This window comes from Notolabrus celidotus, chromosome 16, assembly GCF_009762535.1.
Source record: "Notolabrus celidotus isolate fNotCel1 chromosome 16, fNotCel1.pri, whole genome shotgun sequence".
Classification (NCBI taxonomy): domain Eukaryota; kingdom Metazoa; phylum Chordata; class Actinopteri; order Labriformes; family Labridae; genus Notolabrus; species Notolabrus celidotus.
Window position 1 is genome coordinate 23,473,325 of NC_048287.1, and position 24,017 is coordinate 23,497,341.

A 24,017-nucleotide genomic window follows, 5' to 3' on the forward strand; every position below is an offset into this window, starting at 1 on the left:
AAAAGGATGAAAAACTCTCTCGCTCCATGGGGTGGAGGAACACAGCTTTGCTCGCCACGGTAAACACATAAACCCGCCACAACCACAACAAACCCCATGCTGCCTGGCATACACACAAACACACGCAAAAACACACACGCATACACATTGTCAGTAAGCTAAGCCTGTTCTGCTGGCTTGTCACGGACACACAGCGTCACACTGAGCCCCCCGCTGTGATTGACATCCTGCGAGAAACCACTCAGGGCCACGAGGAGAGGTAAACCATAAAGCCAGCCCACTGCCGGCTGACTGACACTGATGTGAAAAACCACTTCCTGTGATTGGCAGGTGAAGTTTAGTTCTAGTGAGTAGGAGAGGGGGTGAGGATAAGTCTGATGTCTGATCAACTGCATCGTGTTTCCTCTAAAACAACCAAAAAGTCTGAAAATGGTTTAAAAAAAAAGGAGCTGGGATCAGCTTTTATGGAGAGAAATATCACCCTGTGTGTCTCTGTCTGACCTTTGACCCTGACAAAGAGGGGTCACAGGGAGGTCAAGACGAACACAGCTTCACTCTCTAACAGGGCAGAGTCGTCAACGTAAAGCCTAATCAGGTTGTCATAATAACTGCCACTGAAGCACGCTGCCGGCTCGCTGGAGGGGTAACACAAAAAAACAAAACGTGGGAACAAACTGTCTCCTAAGACGGTGTCAATCAAAGAAACAAAGAGAGAAAACAAGACACCTCTACCAAGGCATGCTGAGAAAAATGAAACAGAAGTAGATTATTTTGTATTTTATTTAAAAGATGTTTCTTTCCTTAGTTTAAGAGAGAAGGGAATAAATACAGCTTCAAGTACCATAGCCTCTTTAAATGGGGAACGTGATTCAACCACTAAGCCAATCCAGTGCCCTAACTATTGTTTTGATACTCTGATGACACACTGAAACACTTCCTTCTTTTTATTGTGTGTGAAAGTAGTAAAATAAAATTGACAATCAAGGTCATTGATTGCTGGTTAAATAAACAAAACTTTAACAGTTTGTATTTATATTTTCTCAATACAAAAAGCCCCAAAATCAGAATTTTTATCACCTCAAATGTGAGAACTTTCTGCTTGTCGCTGTTCAACAAATATTGTGATCAAAATATATGTTTAAAAAAATCCCGTAAAGAAGTATATGAGTGTATTAAAGCTGATTTGTTACCATTAATTGGACATCAAAGTGTAACCCCGCCTTGTCAGCTCAAGACGTTTTTCGACCGCAGGAACTTTACCCCGGAACTAAGGACTTAACCCCTGAACTACGTGCGTTTCGGCAGGAGGATCCAGGGTCTAAATTTAGTTCAGGGATAGATAATCTCCCCCCTGAAAAGTACTACCCCCCTGCTTGGGGGGTAGTACTTTCGGCTGAATGTAACAGTGTTTGTGGAGCTTACACAGTTGTTGAAACACAGAGGGAGTTCCTGGGAATGCATACTAGTTTAGTTTTTTATTAAGATTTCAAAATATTATATAATATAATTTTTTTTCTCCATGTGTCACTGGCCTGATTTGCACAATCTACCCGGGACTTCAGCTCGAGGTCGAAATGCAGACAACAATGGGGGCACAGGAACCTTTTAGCTCCAGGGAAAGTAGTTCTGGGGGCTGAAAAACCCCGGAACTCTTGGTCGAAATGCATCTTTACTTTCTTCCAATTGGTCAGCTATCCTCCCTTGTTGCCGTACCTCCAAATCACCCTCGCTGGGTTTACCAGTGTTTCTCAATTTAAAGTAACAAATTGTGAAAAACGGCTTTATGTTTTGAACTCTGAATCTTCTAATATACTTTTACCTCACAATTTGAAACTTTGCCCACGTTTAGTATTGACATCCAGCAATATAACTTCATATCTGTTATCAAAATATATATAAAAAGACCCCCCCACTCAGAGAAACTGGTTGGACATTGTGGAAAAACTACACGATATGGATAACTTTACACACAATTTAAGACTTCACCAATCTGCCTGCCAAGGAAAATGAAAAAAAAAATGGACTGACTTTTTAACTCATCAAAAAGTCTGAAGAGAATGGACTATTTTAAAGGAGGCTAAACTGATGTTTGTTAACTGACATCAAAGTTTATTTAATGTATTTATTTTGATGTAACCTCATCAAGAAAAGCAAATAAACTATAAGTTATATATATATATATATATATAAATATATATATATATATAAATATATATAAACATAATACCACCTCTTCAAAAATATTCAACAATTAAAAAAAAATCCAATTTATTTGTAATGGTCTTTGTCACTATTCATCATTCACTTCTTACTCTGCTTATCACACATCTAATAGGGTTTGACACATATAGAGAATAAACAGCTCATCATGAAAATGATCTCAAACCACATCTCTATAAGATCAGATTTAAATATAGATTTTGTAATAATGACTTTTAAATAACTGCATGGGCACTAGGATCATAATTCATTAAACCCGTTAAGGGAAATCCAACCTGAGCTAAGCTTGTTTTCAGGGCAGTTATTGTTTCCACATATACTCTTATAAAGCAACTCAGCTGTAACTCATTTCTCCAGAGAGGTTTTGTTGTTTCTTTCAGTTAATTAGGGGTTTCATAGGGATGCAGGTTAAGAGCAAACAGCATAAACACATAAATATAAATAAATGCTTCATTGTACTTATTGCCTCCTTATCTCAACTAACAGTGTGAATTAACCTCTTAGACTCCCCTTTCCCGCACTATATTATACCCATTAGAGAGCTTTAATTAAAACCACACAAACTGTCCTTTAAATTGAAGCCGTGCAGCACAAATCGAAACTCATTTTCTCACAGAAATGGAATAAATGCACCAGGATACAGTCCCTTTACAGTTTGGGAATACGCATAAAATGAGCTTGGTAATTAGAGACGATAGCAATCACACCTTCAGTCACCGAGCGTCTGAGTGTGTGTGGAGGCTCACCTTATTCTCTCCCTCGATGACGATGACGGGCACTGAGGTGGCAGGCCAGCGGTGTTTGGCAGGGAGCGGTTTGTCACAGTTCCACAGGACGATGATCTAAAAGAAGAAAAAGATCAATAAATAACTGCATTGTATCACACCATTCTCACACCACAACAACTCGCAGCACACTTCCTTGTTTGTTGATAAGACATCCCCCCTGAACATGTGACATTTAAGTGACGTGCGGACAGAAAATGTCACCATATTACAGGCTGATTGAATGTTAAAGAGCCAGAAGGGCAGCTGGAGTGATAACGTATTTCCAATTATGATTTCAGATTTAAACGATTCGGACCATAAGCAATCACGTTTACATTTTCGATCCTGCTGAACACCATTTTCCAGCCCACATGTTGTCTTACATGAAGGACTCATGTTTTGCTGCGGCTGCACGTCTTGTTCTGTATGACCGTGACAGCAGGTCAGCTGACATTGAAATGTAACATGGGAATCAACCTCCCCCATTCGTAGCGCTTTTACTGCAGACCTCATTAATGTTTGATGTGGAACATATACATATACACACACATGACATGACTCCTGTCTGCCTTTACACATACAATCACACACGCCACACATTCTTGAGCCTCAGCCCGTTCTTTCATGCAGCTTAGAGTTGCAAAATTCTGGTAACTTTCAAAGTTGGAAACTTTCCATGGGGGAATTCACTGGATTAAACTGGAATAAACCAGGAATTTACTAAATTGAAGGTTGGCTCTTAATAGGGAACTTAGATATAGTTGGGGAAAATGTATTTTAGCATAATCCTGACTAAAACGAGACCCAGGAAGAGCCCATTGCCTGAAAGGGTTAAGCAAAAATGCAGAGGCTAGGCTTTAGAAGCTTGAGGGAAGATGCTTTTTTATTTGCATGTTGAATGGGACTTTTTTGAAGGGAGAGTGGCTCTTTTCATTTAACATTTTGAATGGGACTTTGTTGGGATTGCATTTTTGTTAATTTTTGAATGGGTTGGGTCGGTGGATGAGTAATATTTAACTCAACATTCATGTTTTTGTTCTTCAATGAAAGAATTGATTGTTCAATAAAATTTTTAACACATGATAAAGTTCTACTTACAAATAAATCTGTTTTAATTGTATTATTTTGGATGGATGTCTGCTTATAACAAAACAAATATATATGCTTGGATATGATACCTTTCCATTAAATTACCCTCAATTCCCAGTTAATTCCCAAGAATTCCCAATGATTCCCATGGAAAATTTCCAATTTGGAATATTTCCAAAATTCCCCAGGTTAACTTCCTATGAAAATTTACCTGAAACTTTCCGGAAATTTACTGGCAATTTTCCACCCCTTTGCAACCCTAATGCAGCTTAAATTAAAAGTGGCAGAAAAAATGAGTTTGATAAACCCCTCCCCTGTAGAGCTGTGTCCAATGAAATTTCAGCTTAACCTGTCTCTGTGTTGACTGAAATGTGATAATTTGACTTATTTGTTAATATCTCATAGCCTATAGTAATAGTTGTATACTTCATAGAGATATTATGGTCAGTAAAGGCCTCATTTTATTATGTCACCTCAAGATGTAAGTAGTTACCGTCAGCCGATAACGCAGGAACAAGCTTGTGGTTATCAGCTCTGCTTCAAGGACAGCTGCAGGCGGAGAAGCAACTTACACACACATTTCTTGGTTACAATGCACAATAGTAAAAAAAAAAGTGTCTGCTAAATGACATTTTAGTAAGACTGTCTGAAGACACGTGTATCTATTGAGGTACGTGTGTTGGAGACTAGAGCCAATACAGAGACGGCTGCGTATGACACCCAACTTCCAGGCCAATAGGAGTTGGCTGCGTACTTCCTGTACGCCTTTCAAGATGTATCTCTATAAAAGATTATGATATCCATGACTCGGGACTCATTTCGCCAGAATTCCTGTGGGAGCTCTGTCAATTTGAAACCAGCGCTGTACTCTTTACATGTGAACAGAATAAATGCTTTCTGAGACCTGAACAAATTCTCTGGTGTTCATTCTCGAGCAGTCAACAAAAGAATTGGGGCTAACAGAAATATAAACAAATATAGGAGAATTAAAGAAGTTGAGGTCAAAAGTCAAAGGGATAAGTATCTCGTAAAAGAAACGTAATTTTTAATCACATCTTCTGCACAAACACAGTTCCAGAAGCGCTATATAACACAAAAAAGTTTAAAACCTGCTCTTCAGTAGGAAGTTATTTCTGCAGTCACTTTTAAGCTCATACCACGAGGACGCTCTGAGAAGAATGTGGATGTGGGTTGTAAATCAAAAAGAAACTTCACAACACAGCCTCCCATTCTCAAAGTTGAAAACTTTACAAATTGCTGTTAAAAATGCATTTCCAGAGATTTATGAGTTTTCTGTTTACTGAGCTTTGCCTGGAGCCGTAGCACCACCATCTGCTACGCTGTCACTTTCAGTCCCTCTATCCTATTGTGAACAGCATTTGGGGACTTTCGATCCACTAAAGCCACATTAAAAAATTGAGCAATTTCTGTAAGCATGCTGGCATTTATCAGAAAACTCCAGGAAAATAAATAAACTGAGAGAGTAGAGAAAATAGTGTCCTATTGCAGACACATATAGACTACATAAGTGCAGTTTAAAGGGTCAAATTGATAAATTAGAAAACATATTGAGACATGGACAATCTAAGAAAGAAAAAAAGGGTTCCCAGAGCAATAGCAACACATCATCAGCGTATTATCGAATAGAGCTCAGTTGATGTACGTCAGCTCACATCTGCCCTCCTGAAATGTCCTTGAACAAGACGGTAAATGAATCCAGACCGGTATCACTCTGTAGAGCTATACCTGACACTGTGCTCAGCGCAAGAATTTCCCTGCAGGGATCAATAAAGCTTCACATTATTTTGACATTAACTACGTCACACACAGCAGTCATTCCCCCCGGGGACTCTGCACCCTGACTGGACCTGCCAAATTATGAGCTGGGAGCCATTTGGAAGGATGTCTGTGTTAAGGTGTTGCCTTGCGACGGCAGCAGCTGTGTGCCAGAGGAGAGGGGGGGACACAGCTGTTTGATGAATGGCAAATTTATCTCAGCATTAGAAGACGATGCAGATAAAACAAAACATGTATTATTTGTGAGGCAGAATCTGGGCGGGACGGTGACATTGTAAGATAACAGGTATGCAGTCTGTGCATACACACACACACACGCACACACACACACACACACACACACACACACACACACACACACACACACACACACACACACACACACACACACACACACTCTTACACTCACACACACAGGGCTGAGGAAGGCGTTAATCCATCCTTGCGGTGCTCTATTCCTGTTTGATTAGAAAGACAGATGGTGTCTCTGTCAGCTCACCAGCCCTCTCAGGGTGCTGATGGAAGCATTGAGGATGTATGCCTGCATGTGCGTGTGTGTGTGTGTGTGTGTGTGTGTGTGTGTGTGTATGGCTGGAGGTAAAATGGTGAAGAAAGTGTCAGTAAATCTGTAGCCGGAGTTGAAGAATCGCTTCCCACAAAATGCACAGGCACCGACGCGGCAGGGGGCCACTGTGTCAGAACGCAAGAAGCTTTCTCGTGCCCAATTTAGCCTCCTCCACCCTCTGTGTTCTTTCATTCTCTCCCATTCATTCATTTATTTATATCCCTTTCCTCATCCACTCGCAGCCCAGCAGCAGCTCCCCCCCCACCTGTTTCTTTTCTATACGAGCTGAAAGTGAAAGAAAAAAAAACCCCGACTGTGTACCTGGCTCTCCATTCTGCATGCACAGCCTGGAGAACGCAAACACAAAGGCACCTCCATAAAAATGAAGAAGGCAGAGTTTACTCTTTCAACCTGCTATTATGGAAGAAGGTTTGTGGGAATGTTTGGCTGAAAGTGTGCAGAAAAAAAGAATGTGTGGTTGGAGCTTTACCACACAGAGGTAAGGCTGAATATTAAATCGCAAGGCTTTTTATAGAGGAATGTGTCTGCAGCACTAAAGTGTCAAAAGAGAACAGTTGGATTCGTTTAAAAGCCTAGATCAATGCTTTACCTACCTTTTGGATCAGAAAATAGTGAACTTAAACTATAAACTTGATCATAAGGGAAGATAAAACAAAGTCTACTAAACGGTCTTTTACTTGCTAGTTCAACAACTTTCTACAGTGTCACACAGTCTTCATCTAGGGGTCAAAGGTCGTCATGAAACTGCTGATATTCCTAACCATGTTGGCAGAGATTTTAAGTAAGACTCTTGACCTGGTTATGAAACAACCTCCACTCAAGATCCACCTGCTCTGGAGCTTTCTACAGTGACACCCAATCAACACCGTGGATCTTTTGAGACAGCCCGGTCGACAACTAACTAAAGATAAATCACTTTTTTTTGGTATGATGTTGCACACTGTTAAGACAATTTTCTTTTCAGGCTGATTACGTTTGGTAAACATTTAACACAGCACTTCATCAATTTCACACTTCAAAGCTGGTTTTCTCGTCATGAAGACTTTGTGAAAAAAGGCATTAAATCATTCCGGACAGGCTTTAGGAAGTCTGAAAAAATAACCCAGATTTCATCTCTTTGATGTCAGTCATCAGGGTTTTTTTTTTTAGTTTTTTTTTTATAATTGGGTGTATGGACTTCAAATTGAAGATAGAAAGTTAGAAAGTAGAAGTGGGCATTTACCAGGATCATAGGCTGCAGTGATGTGAGTGGGCCGGTATGCTCTGGTAAGCAGTACTGCCACTTTTAAATTTAACCCCTTGGCGTACTAGGACTTCTTCAGCATGTCTGGACTTCTCTTTTCTGCTCTCTCTTAATTAGAGTTTCTCTGGACGATTCATAATAGAACCAAAAATACATGACCCATGGCGGACTCATAGACTGTATAATAAATGGGGGTAGTCTCTGTCTGTTTCTGAAGCCCTGTTTTGAAGCCTATCATTGGCGGGTGCCATATTAGAAATGTTGAACTCAACCTAACTTCTGTCAAGCTAGCGGGAGGTAAAGAGGCGGGCTTTGAGCCCTTTTGCTAACAGTTACAGTGTTCCCACCAGCTGTAACTGTCATTGTGGAAAACTTGTCATCTTAATATCTTCTAAACTGCTGAGGTGTGAAATAATTCACTCTTCTGAGTGTGTGCCAGTGGTAAAATTAGTTACTCAGACTAAAATAATGGTTTGAACCAGGCTGTAAACATGTTTATTTTAGCTGTAAAGATCTGCTTTATGAATGGGTGTGTATGTGGTTTTCCGGAGACAGCCTCAAGTGGACACTCGAGGAACTGCAGTTTTTCAAACTTCTGCATTGGCTTCATGTCTGACGGCAGCCGGTTGCCGCTTGGGCACACATATGAGGCTTGTTTTCTTGCGGGTGTTAAACAACACTCACTTTTCTGTTTTTCCCAGAGAGTTACGTCAAACTAATGCCTAAAGTCTTTACAGTGTTGGAAAACGAGGAAAATCAGTGCAGGTCTGATTATTTTTTTTCACCACACTCCAAAGTTACTGTAGCCTGATTGAACATTGTGCAGGAGCATTGTGATGCAGAGGTTTTTCGTTTGTGCAACACACTGAAGTAGTTTTATCTATACATGTATGTTGTGAAAATCATCATTATCTTCAGCTATCTTTTGTTAACAGTAGAAATCTCGGAAAAAATAATACTAATTGTTTGGTGACACTGGCCACACAAAATATGTGCACCAACAAGTGAGTCGTGGGAGCATCACGGCCCAGTGATGGTGGTCGCCCTATTGGAAACTCTGATCCAGGTAACTCCTAGCTAACTTCCAGGCAATGGGAAAAATGGCAAAGGGTAGAGATGATGCTATAGCTGTGCCTCCAGGGAAACAGCTACTGTCAGTTGAATAACTCATGCCCCAATGATAACATAAATTAAGGAATTTTTGAGGTATTAAAACCTTAAACCATTTTTTGCACCAAGCTGTAAACGTTCAATTCTGCAATTCTGTTTGCTTGTAAGTCCTTAAAATAATGTAAAGCTAATTACGATTTAGGGTGTCATTTGTACCAAATCATGCAACAAAAAAAAAAGGTATACAGTACAGAAGGTCCACATGTTGACCCCGGGCATGGACAGTGTACACAAAGAAAGGAACGAAAGAGGAGAGGTAAGAATTACACACATGTACCATCACTCCACCTACGTAAACAAAACTCCTCCATCCTTATAGTGTATATTCCACTGCCAAACAATTACAGTCATACACAACACACAATCACAAGGATGCACATTCATGCACCGCACTCGCATGAAAACGCATCCCTCCCACACAAAATACAAACTCGCTTACTCATAAACTCTGCTGGCCAAACACACAATCACACAATCGCACACACACAAAAACCAGCCATCAGGGAGCAAATTCCATTTCATTTCCCGAGCTGGTAAGGAGCAAGCGGGGGGAATCAATACATGCCGTCTCCAGCTGTGCTGAAGGGGGTTTCGCTGCCATGGAGACAGATGTAGCACCGCTACAAACTGCTGCTCTAATTCAATCCACTGGAGATAACACACACACACACGCACGCACGCACGCACACGCACGCACACGCGCACACACACACACACACACACACACACACACACACACACACACACACACACACACACACACACACACACACACACACACACACACACACATGCGGATGTAGTTGCTCTGGTTGGAAAATGCGATCGCACAGTATGAGCCACATAATGCGGGGCAATATGTGGAGTCACAAGGTGGAGATCAGTGGAGGATTCTGGGTAATGCTGTAGTGAAGACACACACATACACACACACACACACACACACACACACACACACACACACACACACACACACACACACACACACACACACACACACACACACACACACACACACACACACACACACTCACACATATGGACAGATCAATTACCTGTGCACAGTACTGGGACTTGGCCACAGCAACCAGCAGCTTGAGGATGGGCTGGGACTGGGAGACAAGAGGGGAGACGGCGTGGATGACGGCTGTGAACTTAGGGTATGGTTTAATACCTGGAATGAAAGAGAAAAGAGGGTCACTTTTTCAGAAAAGATGGACACTTTAACAGTTTCAGAAACAACAACATGAGCTGGGACAAACTGTCATGCATTTCTGTGATAACAGACCCTTTGATGGGAAAGAAGCTTCTGAAAACGAGTCTGTCGGCCTTTCAAAACATTATGGATGATTTAATTGTCAGAGATGTACTTTTTTCAAGCCAGTCTTAAAATATTCAACAACGTTAATGTGTTTTGAAAATGCCAAATCTCTTGATCACTGAATATTTCATTCTGGAAACTCTTCAGCTGTATCTGGAAGCCGATGAACACACGACTAAGTGCTGATGTGACATTAAATTCGGTCTGACTTGATGTTGGAACAGAGTAATCGAGGCTGAAAATGAGCAGGAAATAAGATATTGAAGAAGAGGGATCATAGAGGACGTCCTACTTTTTCCTAATTTAAATCTAATCAAACCCAAACCAACAAAGCATATCGCAGAGGAGACAGCATTAGAGGACTTTCCGCCACCCAGCAGCCGCTTTCATGATGAGGGATACACGCAGTCTTAAAACTTGGTAAACTATCCTTGTGATGCGTAATGAAAAAGTTAAGAGCGTGCAGAGTTTTTTAAACACCTGGGATGTAAATTTGAAACAAGCTCATAAAAAGACTTGCATGAAACAAGGAAAAAAAACCTGGAGCACAATAAGTATCGTGCAGAGCTTTAAATTTTGGATGTGCAGGCTGTTTTGTGCTTTTAGCACACAAGTCTCTGTGGCTTTTTATCACTTCCTGTATCAGCACATCACACAGGCTAACCAGTTCAACGTTTACAGCAACACAAAAGGCTTTTTCAGGGTATATTTAGATATTGGAGGACTTTTTATACTCCCAATGAATCTGTGATACACTATATTTAGTAAAAAGGCTGATGTTTTTGACGTACTGTGGTGTACTTCTGTTCTTTTTGTGATTTACTTCCAATTCAGGAGGCTTTTGATACTTCCACATCACAATGGTCTCTAAAACCATTAATTTCCCATGTGTTGGGCTTGTGATCCCCTTCAATAATGAAGCCTGCAGTGTTTACAGTACTTACAAACCAAGCATCCCAAGCTACCATGTCTATCAATAAAAAGCAGTGAGTATCAGAGGCTGATTTCCCCCCAAATACTCTGATTGTTGCATTTGAATAACTGTTGAAGCAACAGCCCAAAAATAAAATATGAAAAAACAGCTAAATCTGTTGCAGAATCTTATTTTTCCTTTTTATTCTCTCATAAACAACACTTCTGGATGTATCTTACAACCTTTTAAATGGGACCCTGAAGCTGGGAACACTTGAGAGTGTTTCCAACTTTATGACAGATTGAAAAAGGTTCTTTTCCCTTATTCAACGTGACAACTGCACTTTGCAAATAAATCTAGGACCATCAAGTTAACTGCCCTCCCAATTTAGTTTGGTTTCCGGAAGAAATTGACTGCCCTGCAAAGAACCACGACCTCAACCCCACCCAACACCACCAAACAGCCTCAGTGATGACAGCCAGGACTTCTCACCAAACCTCACTGACTGACCTCACTCAGATACTTTTGGTTGAGCAAGTTTTTGCAGCTAGGAATCAAAATGTTGTAGAAAAACTCAGCAGAAGACTGAATAGCAGCATTAAAATGCTCATGGTTTGGAATGAGATTTCCAAACTACAGCCTGACTCATATTGTATTTTTGAGGTTTATATCAGTTTCAAAGTGGAACGTTCTGATTACCAATATGGCAGAGGGAATGAAACATTTTTATTCTGAAATTAAACTTTTCCTACGTGGAATAGACTCCAATTTTCAGCTTTAGACCAAGAGAGGGTTAACAGAGGGCTGCTTTCTCAATCCCCAAAACCTTCATAGAGATAGACCACCAACCTCATCCACTGTTGCCATGCTACAAAATTGTTGCCCTAATGTAAACCATTGTGTCTCTATTTGAAATGACATATCACAAAATACAGTCGTAGATTTTGAACCCTGAATCTGACCCTGAAAGTTGGTAAGGGAACAACAAGAAAGTCCCCAGCAATGAAGAAGAGAGTAGGAAGTTTCTTTTTGCTATGTATTATGATTGTTGTGCTCTTTTAAGGAGATTCACCAATCAGTGACATCACAAGTTGAACAAGTCTTTTGTCCCTCTTGCTTATTTTTCATGTGAAATTTTGAACTAGCCATTCAGAGCAACTGGCAGTCTTATTTTGGGATTACTACAACACACATTAACCTCACAATTTGAAACTTTGACAAAGTTTAGTAATGACATACAACATTGATTGAATTGGATTGGACTGGACTGGGTAAGACTGGATTGGATTTTCTTAATACTTTAAAAATATTGTGTACTTATACTAAAAAAAGTTCAGTGGCCTTAGAATTCCATCTCTGCTCTTTGCTGATGATGTCATCTTATTGGCTTCATCAAACAGTGACCTCCAGCTTGCACTGGGACGGTTTGCATCTGAGTGTGAAGCAGTGGCCAAAATGAGCTTTTTTCCGCAGGGTGTCTGGGCTCAGCCTTGGAGACAGGGTCAGGAGCTCAGACATCCGTGAGTGGCTCAAAGTAGAGCCGCTGCTCCTCCAGATCGAGAGGAGCCAGGTGAGGTGGCCACGGGGAAGGCCAAGGACACGCTGGCGAGATTATGTCTCTCAGCTGGCCTGGGAACGCCTTGGTATCCTCCCAGAAGAACTGGTGGAAGTAGCCAGGGAGAGGAGTGTCTGGGCTTCCCTGCTGAGACTACTGCCCCCGCAACCCGGATAAGCGGAAGAAGATGGGATGGGATGGGATACTAAAAAATGTTTGAATATTTGTGCCAACATCCATTAATCTGTAAACTATATTAGCCTGGCTTGCTGATGCATAAGGGGGCTCTGGTCCATATACACATCATATAGGTTCAATGCTTTGGTGGCCATTGTAAAGATCAGTGTGTATGAGTCTAGCTGTCCCTACAGCTATACAGCAAGCAATTGTAAACAGTGAACTCCAGTAATGCATGTTTACTGACCCTAATTTTATAATTTTCACTTTAAAGTTTCATGTTTTTATTTTATTTTTTGATGTATATTTATAGAATTTAAAAAACGGTGAATACACAGTTATTTTGTATTGTTACAGCTTTTTATTATAATCAGCCTCAAAGAATCCAGTCTTCAGACTTCTAAATGAACCAGTGCTATTACTTATGCAAGGAAAACAAACTCAGCTCCCACTGTGTGTGTCTGAGAGTTAATCTGCATGATGAGTGCGTCTGTGTGTTTGTTTTTATTGGCTCTTCCAGAACATGAAGAAGGGTGTATTGGAAAGAAATTCTCCGTCTCCTGATTTCACTTCTCCTCACTTATGAGCCACCTTGTCTCCTAAAAACACATCTTTGCTGTAATTGCTCTCTCTTTGAAAAACAAATAAACTTTGTGGCGCTGTAATTGTTGCTTGTCACCTCGCTCATCCATTTTAACATCAGCTCTCCACCCTGAGTGCTCCATCAACTGAATTTGGACATTCATGCTATTGTCAAGCATGCACGTTTGAGTGTGTGTGTGTGGATGTTTGTGTCAGTGCTGGATGAAGATGGAGTGAAGAAGTGAGGGATGAAGAGGCTGGAGAGGGTCACAAATACATGGCGGAGGGAAACTCAGTGCTGCTGAACCGTGGCGAGAGGAATTGGCCTCGTTTGCCATGGCAGCAGCAGCGCTAGCGGTAGCAGTGCTGACTCCAAAACCAGTGATGGACAGGCGGGTGTGTCAGCAGGACTAATACAAACATCCGTCAAAGGCCTGTTCCTCCACTCCACTTGCCGCTAGGTATGAGAGTAAGGCAGTAGATCAGGGCCAGAGGCCATATTTCTGCTGTCCAAACGTTCAAACGGAGCTGAACCAAAACCTCTGAAAGCCTTCCTGTGTCCGAAATTTGACAAATATTTTCTCTTCGTTGCTCCAGAAGTCTGAAGAGAAACTTTTCTGACCCTTCTCTGTGGTTCAGTTCACTGCTACACAGGTGTGAAGAAGTTTGATTGCTGTCACGTAACAGCACTTTGTACAGGTACGAATAAGTCTGTGTGTGTGTGTGTTTGTGTGTGTTACTGACCCAGCGTGGCGTAGTAGAAGGGAAAGTCTCCCAGGTATCCAGAGTACTGCGGCAGGGCGAATAGACCCCCAGGGTGACTGTTCCACATCAGGTTGCTCCTGGAGCTGTGCCCCAACGCTCGGTCCTGGATGATCTGCACACAGAAACAATAAACACACATTATAGAGCGAATAAACTGAAATGATGGTTTATCTTTTCTTGTTCTCCTTTTTTAAGATGATTTTTTATTAAGCTTTGTTCATGTCTTTATGGAGAGGACAGGACAATAGAAGGAGAAGAACAGTGGGAAGAGAGGAGTGCTGTGAACCCTTATGCCTCTGTACATGGGGTATGCAGTTTAACCGCTGCGCTAAATCAGAGCCCCATAGAGGGTTATGTTTTAAATATTATTTAGTTAAAAGGGCAAGTGCAAAACATATCCTTGCTACAGTTTTTTATTTGATTAACAATTTACCTCAAAGTTTAAACTAGCTGACTGCAAACGACTGTCTTTGCAGAAGTCTAAATAAATAGCATTATGTTACTGAATGGAAACCTCTGTGAATCATGAAAATGAAATCAGTGAAAACTTTTGGTTAACATCACTGTAACCTTTCTTGGTTATTACCACCAACCTTTATTTGAGCCTTGAAACATGAGGTTTCCCTCATGTGCAATGATGTCAACCGTGGTACAATTAAAACAAACCAACACACACCAAAATGAAATTTATTTGATGAAAAAAATTGCACGCTGAGACAAAGTGGTTTGAGATAATCAACTTGAATCATGGAGGGGAAATAAAAGTGTCAATCTTCAAGCCTGGCACACACTAAAATATATTTAAAATCTTAACAAATGAAAACGTGAGAGACTCCACACATGGTGACAAATATTGACAGATTTAACTGTTTTGTTCTCATAGTGGGAAGAGTGCAACGATTGAACCAACACTCCACCAGTCAACACTCTCTAAACTGGAAATCTTGCAAAATCCCTCACGGCTAAATGTGACTTTAGAATAAATAAACATGGCAGACAGAATAGTTGTCAAGTAACTGAACATGTTTTATACTTCTGATTCCAAATCGCCATGGCCACGTTCGCTCGTCTTCCAAGTAGATACGGGGAAGAGTTACTTTAACTCTTCCTGTCCCATTAAAGTTACTAACCATAGACCTTTCTGGAGTCTCTGAGCTCCCTTGTCTCATGGGTTCCTCAAAGTCGCTGCTGTGGACATGCCGTCTCACCACTATCATCTCTCTCACTTCATCTCCTCTATCCCTCTTTCCAATCCCAATTCAGTCGAGGCAGATGTCTGTCTAACATGAGTCTGGTTCTGCTCAAGGTTTCTGCCAGTTACGAGAATTAAGGAGCTTTGACAGCCACAGAGAAATAAATGTACCCCCACTGTGTTTCAGGGATGTTGTCAGTTTGTTATTTAATGAGTCTTCTTTGCAGTTCAGACTTTGCAAAGAAAAATAAAATCTATTTACATCAAACATAATCACCACTTTCAAATAAGATGTCCCTCCTTTCACAGAGGACTCGTAAAACTCTGAAATATTTGTGCAGATGAAAGGAACAAATGTTTGCCTCTCGGATAAAATATCTAGGATTTGATCAATAAGCCTTGTAATTACACCTATAAAGCTTCTCCCACTGCAAAATTTTCACACAAAAACGCAGAAAGAGAAGTAGATAGTCATAAATGTGAATTCATACCAACACAGCTAATCTTCTAAATTCCAATAACCCATTTTAATACAAAAATGATATTCAGAGCATTACTCAAACCCTGTCGCTGAATAAGAGGAGCAGAAAAAACTGTTATAAAAGTGAGTCCGTAGGCGTTAGAAGAAAGTTAGAAGCCAGCTGAGCTTTCCAAATGTTTGCTTTGTATCACCTCAATAGCAGCTATTGATCGTGTCAAGAGTGAATTGCAGCGGCACAAAGCCGAGCTGAAGGAAATCTATCTTATTGTGTAATATTTCCCCGGCAGACAAACCAAGCACAGGCTTTTTTCTTTCATGCAAACAGATCAGGAAGTCAGAGGCCGTCACAGAGAGGGATCCAGACAGAGTCATCAGCTGTATCTGAGCACCAGTCAGTCAGAGCTGCCCCGATCCTTTCTGTGCACAAATAGAGCAGTCACTCAAACAGGCGGCTGCTGTTTTTTCCTGGGCGGAGGAGAGAGATATTGCTGCCTTGCCCTTGAGCCATGCTAAATTGGTTCAGTAAAACAGACACAGGTTTGCAGCCATGTTTTATGGACTCCACTGAATCAGGAGGTGATGGCTGCTGGCTGGGTAACTCAAAAGGAGGGATATATAGAAGGAGGTAAAAGGTGGCTGATTGCTGAATTGTAAAAAAAAGTTAATGGTATGGCTGGAGGGGGCGTACAGTAATAATATTGGAACAGCAACATAAAAGTTACAATTTAAAGGCGGGGATGTGAGTGAATAAAAAACAGTCACAGAGCGAACGTTTTCTACTTGTCCAATAGGATTGTTGACACCGTTTACCTCCATGGAACAGCAAAAACATGCAAACATCACCACAAACAAAACACTAATGATTTATACTGAAGTGTGTTTATTCAAAGTAACATTTCAAAAATGGAGCGCCGCCTGCAAGCTAGTCCAGGCAGACAACTCGAGGTGTACGGATTCATACTGACACGTCATCATCCTCTCTATCAGCTGATCTAAACATCCTCATTGAGCGGTCTACTGAAGCTGCAAGCAGGGCATAAAATTAACTTTTTACCTTGTCTGCCATTGGCTAGTGACCTCCAAAAATGTACCGACCAAAAATAGTTTTCACCAAAAATCATGCCTTACCAAAAATCATGCCTTATTTGATTTAAAATAATTACCAAACGTTTTTATTATGGAAAGCCAACTTAAAAAAGGAAAAAGGCTGGAGCTCATGGTGTGGTTTGTCGGGTCATAAGTCAGCCAGGACTGAGCCTGGCCAGCCACATCAATTTTCCAGTTTTCTTTGAAACGTCGTATAGTGACATTACTCCGTTTAACTGTCTGTTCCTCCTCTTGGTCATCTCCTGCCTTTTTGTTTATCCTTTTTGTTTGTGGTGGCTTCACACCGGGAATATGTCGCCACATCTTGAATAGAACTCCAGCAGCTGATGTCACGCCGTTCCCGACGTACCAAATCACAACACCAGGAGGTCAAAATAGCCTGACAGTCGTCAGAAATGGGTGAAAGTACGAAAACAAAACCTCACATGCAATACAACATATTCCATTGACCACTGGCGGGTGTGTGTTTTTGTCGTACACGCCAAACTATTTTTTACCCGCCATTGGTGCTTGCCGGGTGTTCATTTTATGCCCTGGCTGCAAGTCTCCCTGTCTCTGCCTCCTGCTGTCCTGCTCAGTGCTGTGTGCAAATTTCGTACCAACCTCCTCCACGGCATCCACCTGCGGGCTCCGGGGGTTAGTCCTATTTCATTACTCCTAAATGTCTGCATTTAAATAATCTACGAGGAGTAATGAGGTTCGGAGCCCATACGCCAAACACAATACTGTATGCTGCAACACACTTTATCTTAAGTAAACGTGAGTTGTCTGACTGAAGTGGCCATGACATTTTTTTTTTTTTTTTACCAGAAAAAAAAACCCTGGGTACTAAATAGTAATTTCAGCTTTTAGCTACTTCACAGTAGCCTAAATGGCTGAATGTTCATGCTTGCTCTTGTCTGGTCCGATCATTAGGGGTTATTAAAAACATTGATCTAATATGACATATTCCCTCCAGATTTTTCCCTCCAATCATCATTTCAGTTGCTGATAATACAAGAAGCCTTTAATGGTTAATACGCTGACTTTCGATCTAAACATAGCATTAAGATGTTATAAAAGTATCTGAGCATGACAAATGGCTGCTGTATGAATGTGGAGAGATTTTTATTTTCTGACCCGAAGTTAAAGCACGTAGTATGATCTACTGATTGAGACATAAAAAACAGACTTAATCAAGACCAACTTAAGAGGTAAAAGGAGTCGTGTAGCTGAGCAGCCGATAGCTGAATTATAAAAAAGTTAATGACTTAGCTGAAGGGGGCGTGCTGTAATAATATTGACCAAAGAACATAAAAATTCATTACAGGAAGGTGGAGCTGGAAGGAAAAAAACAGCACCTTGTGAGGTTTTTCTACTCCTTCCTGAGGGCAGTCGATAACCATTTACCTCCACCGAACAGATTAACTCAGAATCCGTTAACTTCTCTATAAAAACACACCCTGCCACCCTTAAAACCCCGGGCCTTTACACCTTATGAGGGGCAATTTTGCTCGCCTGGCTGCAGCTCCTCCCCCGTCGGCGGCCCCTTCAGTCGGGACATGATGGACGACTCAATCTCAGCCCAGAACAGCCACAATCAACCAATTAGAGCATGATAGATAAATCCTGCTTCTGGTGGAGCACAGTGCAAGCTCAGGGTTTAATAGGTGGGTTTAATAGGTGTGGTGGCAGGAACAGGCTAAGCCAGGCTGTATTGACCTTGTGATTGGTCGAAATGTGTCCAGTGCCTGACAGGAAACATTGCATGATAGGTTGGAAATGTGTTTCCTGCTTGCTCACACACACTCAAGGTTTGGAGAGGATGGAAGTCAATAAAAAGCGTGCGTGTGAGTGTGTGCAAGGAGATTCAATCTGTCGAGATATCGGAGTGTTGGCACGCGTGTGTGTGTGTGTGTGTGTGGGATCAGGTCTGCAGTGAGGCGGAGGAAGAGGAGGAGGGAGGGTCGGCAGGATGAATAAACCATGTCTCTCATTATCTTGGGGGCTGCCACTGCAACGCCATTTCCATATGTCACCACATCTCTTCACCCACCACTCTTCTTCCTCTTGCACTTCTTTACAGTAAAGTCAGTCAGGATTAAGTGTTTCGCCCCTGCAAACGCACACTGACAAACTTACACACACACACACACACACACACACACACACACACACACACACACACACACACACACACACACACACACACACACACACACACACACACACACACACACACACACACACACACACACCAAAACACACACATTGAGTCACAGGCTTTTGCCGTGTCACCTTGCTCTTTAGTGTGGCGTGACATTATGTCAGCGGGGTTATGCCTGGGTGGTGCCGTTTGCATCTCAGCCGTCACGTCAACATATGGAGATGCGTTCGTGGCTCTGCGTGTGTGTGAGATAACAAACAGAGCAGATATCTAGAGCTAGCAAACATCAGGCAGATTGTAGATACTGCATGTGTGTGTTTAGGTGCTTGTGTATGCATGTGTAAAAGTCAAATTCAGATGTAAGATTTGTGAGGTTTTACTGTAAGGAGGATTGTCGCAGTGACGGGGATGTTGCTCCGAGGCTTTGGAGATGTGGTGAGAGAGGAAATTAAATGCGTGATGGGATACTCGGTGTGAGACGAGACGGGGAGAAGGAGGCATTTGTAAGCACAGCGTGAAGCGTGCGCTAAGCTCAGGTGTTATCCCTGCATCTATAAACAACTTGTTTAAACTGAATAATGAGGGAGGAGGGGGGATGGATGAACTGTTTTCCCTACTCAGAACTTTTTAAAAAATACTGAGTTTTTGTTATTAAAGTGACTGGAGGAGGTCACAGGAAGGGGAGAGGCTTCTGAACCGAGAGTGACACTCAGCCTGAATCTGTCATTTCTGCAGGGTACACTTTTGAGTTCGTTTTTCACCTGCAGCCTGGACTAGATGAAGCCTGCCCTTCTTTCAGTCAGATTTAAACCAGCATTCAGCTCTGCATTGGTTTGAATCCCTTCACAGTTGTATTTGCACTTTTACATTAACACTGTCACTTACCAAAGTCCTTCTTTCTCTCCTCTCCGTCTTATGATCCTGGCAAAAATGGCAAAACCTAAGGCTTGTTCTACAAAGCAGAATTTGCAGCTCCAGTAGTAGAATTTAAAATCCTTCTTCTGACCCACAAAGATCTTAATGGTCAGACACCTTCATATCTTAAAGAGCTCAACCTACCTAAAGTCTATAAAAAATAGTATGGGAGCTCGAGCCTTCAGCTATCAGGCCCCTCTCCTTTGGAATCATCTATCAGTCAGGGTCCGGGAGGCAGACATCGTCTCTACTTTAAAGAGTAGGCTTCAAACTTTCCTTTTTGATAAAGCTTATAGTTGAGTAGAGGTGGCTCAGGCTTAGACCAGCTCTTAGTTATGCTGCTATAGGCTTTGACTACCAGGGGAACTGACACACTGGAATCGTATATTTCCCCCCTCTCTCCTCTGTCTGTCTGTAACTTACTTTAACTCTCCTTAACACCAGACCTCTTTTTTTAACTTCTTTGGAGTACAGACAAGTGAAACACCTTGCACCTGTCTTAAATTGTTTTTGAATCTCTCTCCTCTCCTCTCTCTTTCAGAAAGCTTTATCTTCGAGTGTGGCAGATTTGATCGTCTGCAAACCCTCTTCTCCATGGACATGGTCGGCTCCAGAGATGATTAAACTAGAGTTGTTTGTTTCGACCGTTACCTGGCCTGAAGCTATGCGTTGGATCTTGAAATGTGATGGTGTCATGGTGTGAAATATGCTACGAGGGGCTTTGAGAGACGTAACCATGGACTCTTTAAAAACTTTATAAAACCTAAAAAAGATCTCTACTGTTCACTCTTGGAATTAACTGTTGGTGATAAGAGCCGCTTTCATCTGTGAAGGACAAAAGTAGTACCGTAGCCTTCAGGATGTGAGGTTTAGACACTTGGATAAAACTAACTGTGGGTATAAGACCACTCAAGGTCTCTGGTGTTGTACCCCAAACTTCCAAACAAACACTAATAAAGGGCTTAACTACCAAAGAACACAGTCAGAACCAGGTGATTACTGGTTTATGCTTCTACACTACTGAGAAACTACGAATAGTACCACTACCTATACCACTGCTGAAACATGATCATGATTCTCTTTCTCATCTTTATAAAGTCCTACTTTCCACACTTCTACCCGTTTTCTTTCCAGTATCATACCAAAGAAACCAAAGAGCGGCCTGAGACTAAAGTAAAGATTGCAGAGAGCCCTCTGTGACACTGCGGCCCTCTGAAGGAGAGAGATTGATGATGGAGGAGGAAAGAGGACAAAAGAGAGGCCAAAAGTACATGTGGCTGTGTGCATCTGTGCATGTGCATTTGTGTGTGTCAAGTCCTCACCTCCAGTGTGGTCAGCACGATCTTTTCCACAGAGGAGAAGTACGCCTCCCAGAGGAACTGAGTCTGTTGTCTGAGGGAGAGGATCTTGTCCTGGTGGATGGAGCGCACCGTGGTGGGAATCTGTGAAACGACAAACGGCAGTCAGTTAGCTCTCAGAGTTTATCTGGGAGAGGAAGATTAAAATGAGTCCCTGAGATACACTCAGCAAATGCCTATCAACTGATAAAGCCTGTTTTAGTGTGGTGGCCTTATGAGCTGGAAATGGTATGTTAAGTTTTGCTTGAGTGGACGCGACTAAATTTGAGTCATGGGGTCAAGTTACAGTCTCTAGAGTTTTTACAGATACTCCTAATAGAAGCCCCTAGTCATTGAGGAAAGCTTGAGTCAAATGCAAAGTTTCGATGTATATCCTAAAGGATGACATGTCTCCACCTCCTCTAGCTGTACAAAAGTGAAGCCAAACAGCCTGGAGCTTCATTTGTCATCAGAGCTATTAACCATAGCATTATACCCATTTTGTAGCTTTAACCCTATGGGGTCTAGAGTATAATTGGCCGTTTTTGACTAATTTTGATTTTACCTTTATATTTCCCCTTAAAAACTATTTACCTTGCATTGTTTGGTGTCATTTTTTTCAGCACAACCCCACAAGTGTGACTATGCAGTTATTTTTTCATTTTGAGATAAAGTATTAACACACAAGACCTAAAATCACACAAAAACACATAAAATCCAAATAGGAAATAGTCAGATTTTTAACTGTGAAAACCACAAACATGTTTTATGAACCATTTCTAAAACATAGAATGCAAATATAACTTGTACATTTAAAAAAAAAAACATGTTCAAATTTAGTAAACAACAAAGATATTTACAACTATTGACATTAAATGCAGGCAATTCCTCGGACGAAGATCTTCATTCTCAATATCAGTCAATTTTTCCATTTCCCCAAATCCCTGTTTTTTGCAGCATTTCTATTTGTGTTGGTGCAGACAATGATAACTCATTGAAGCTGCGTCTTCCATTTTTTCACGCTGGTGCAGAAATGGACCCAGAAGGGTTAATAACTGAACTAGATCTGAAATTCATTTCAAAATTAACCCCAGGACATAGATCAGCATGTTGAGAACAAACAACAACAGGAAATTGAGCGTAGCATTAGTTCAGGAAGTCAAGCTTGGCCCACAGTACATCAGCTTCTCTTAACACCAGCCCCTATCAGCTAACAGCCCAGCTGATTACATCTCCACATCATAATGGGAAATAGCACAGTGGGTGTTCTATTTTAAGTGCTTCAGCCTGCCTTCTCTTCCTGCTTCCTCTGCAAACCGCTTTACATCCCACCTCCACCCCAGCTCTTTCTTTCTGCTGTGTCTCATTTTACCAGTGTCGTATGAATTGTCACTGATGCCCTCTCTGTTCTGTACCCCGGGGGTCTTTGATGATGCTCTCCCTGCCTTGGCTTCTCATGTAAAGAGGGGAGGTGTGCTCTTCCCACCTCAGGCTTTGGCAATCCACGTGAGTATGTGGAAGGGCAGGAAGCTCCCAGAACAGAGCCATACCATCAAATATAACATATTGCATGCAAATAATAGATTCTCCTTAATGAGGGTGGTCCTGACTGAAATGAGTTTGAGAAAAAATAATTTTAACCCATGACCCTTCTGTTTACATGGAAGGGGAGGGCTTTATGACCTATACTACAACCAGTCAGTAGGTTGAGCTCTTTGTCTTTTGGCTTTACTTTAAGGGAGCTGTCATGTCGTCTATCTTTTTATACAGTCTTTGGTATAGACTGCAAGTCAGTTGGAAGTCTTTCAGGTCTCTTATTGCTCTTATTCAAGTCACAAAAGATTACAAATGTTACTTTTAGCTGTATTATCTAAATATTTAAGTAGTGGTGCTTTCATGGGCAAGATCTTTAAATAAACTGACCCCTTTGGGTTTTTGTTTTTTTACACACGTTATTTCTCACGCTTTTACCCACATCTCACATCATATAGAATGAATCTGTCATAACTGAACCACTCATACAGCTGACAGTTCCCTTATGACTAACAGTCCAACACTCAAGCCTCTTGGTAACAACTAAACCATCTCCATGACAGATAGAAAGCTCCATCCATTGAGGAAGGCCAGAAGAAAACCAGTGGATGTGGTTGGAAACAGAACACACAAACAAGTCTTTGGCAAACTTGTGTTGAGAGTGTTTTCCTCAAGAATAAAGAAATGGGGGTGCTGGTGGCCTAGCTGTCTAAGCACCCCACATACATAGGCTACAGTCCTCGACGCAGGGGTCGCCAGTTCGATTCCCGGCTGGTCGACTATTTCCTGCATGTCTTCCCACGCTCTCTACTCCCCACATTTCCTGTCTCTCTTCAGCTGTCCTATAAAATAAAGGCAAAAAGGCCAAAAAATATAACTTAAAAAAAAAAAGAATAAAGAAATAAACCTTCAGACAGATAATTAAACCGATATATTTGGCTGGCATGTAGTGTAAGGCCGGACTTTATTGTCTTATTCAAAGCCGAATGCTAAGCCTACCTTATCCCGTGAAAACCTATAACTCTTCAAATTAGAAATGACATCTGTTGAATTCCTCTATGTTTCTGACAATTTGGCATGTTTTACAATTTTCAGAAAGCCTTAAATTAGGCAAGCTTTGT

The 24,017-nt window shown here is 41.5% G+C and overlaps 1 protein-coding gene across 1 annotated transcript in view; it reads right to left on the bottom strand.

The window, feature by feature from the left end:
- The window catches only part of ext1b (exostosin glycosyltransferase 1b), a 156,421-nt gene that overhangs the window by 17,595 nt on the left and 114,809 nt on the right, over nucleotides 1–24,017 (bottom strand). The window contains exons 4-7 of the mRNA XM_034705306.1: nucleotides 21,349–21,468; nucleotides 14,165–14,297; nucleotides 9,928–10,046; nucleotides 2,967–3,062 (exon numbers count right to left, since the gene is read on the bottom strand). Coding sequence (XP_034561197.1) covers nucleotides 2,967–3,062; nucleotides 9,928–10,046; nucleotides 14,165–14,297; nucleotides 21,349–21,468 — 468 coding nt within the window. The remainder of the gene's footprint in view (nucleotides 1–2,966; nucleotides 3,063–9,927; nucleotides 10,047–14,164; nucleotides 14,298–21,348; nucleotides 21,469–24,017) is intronic.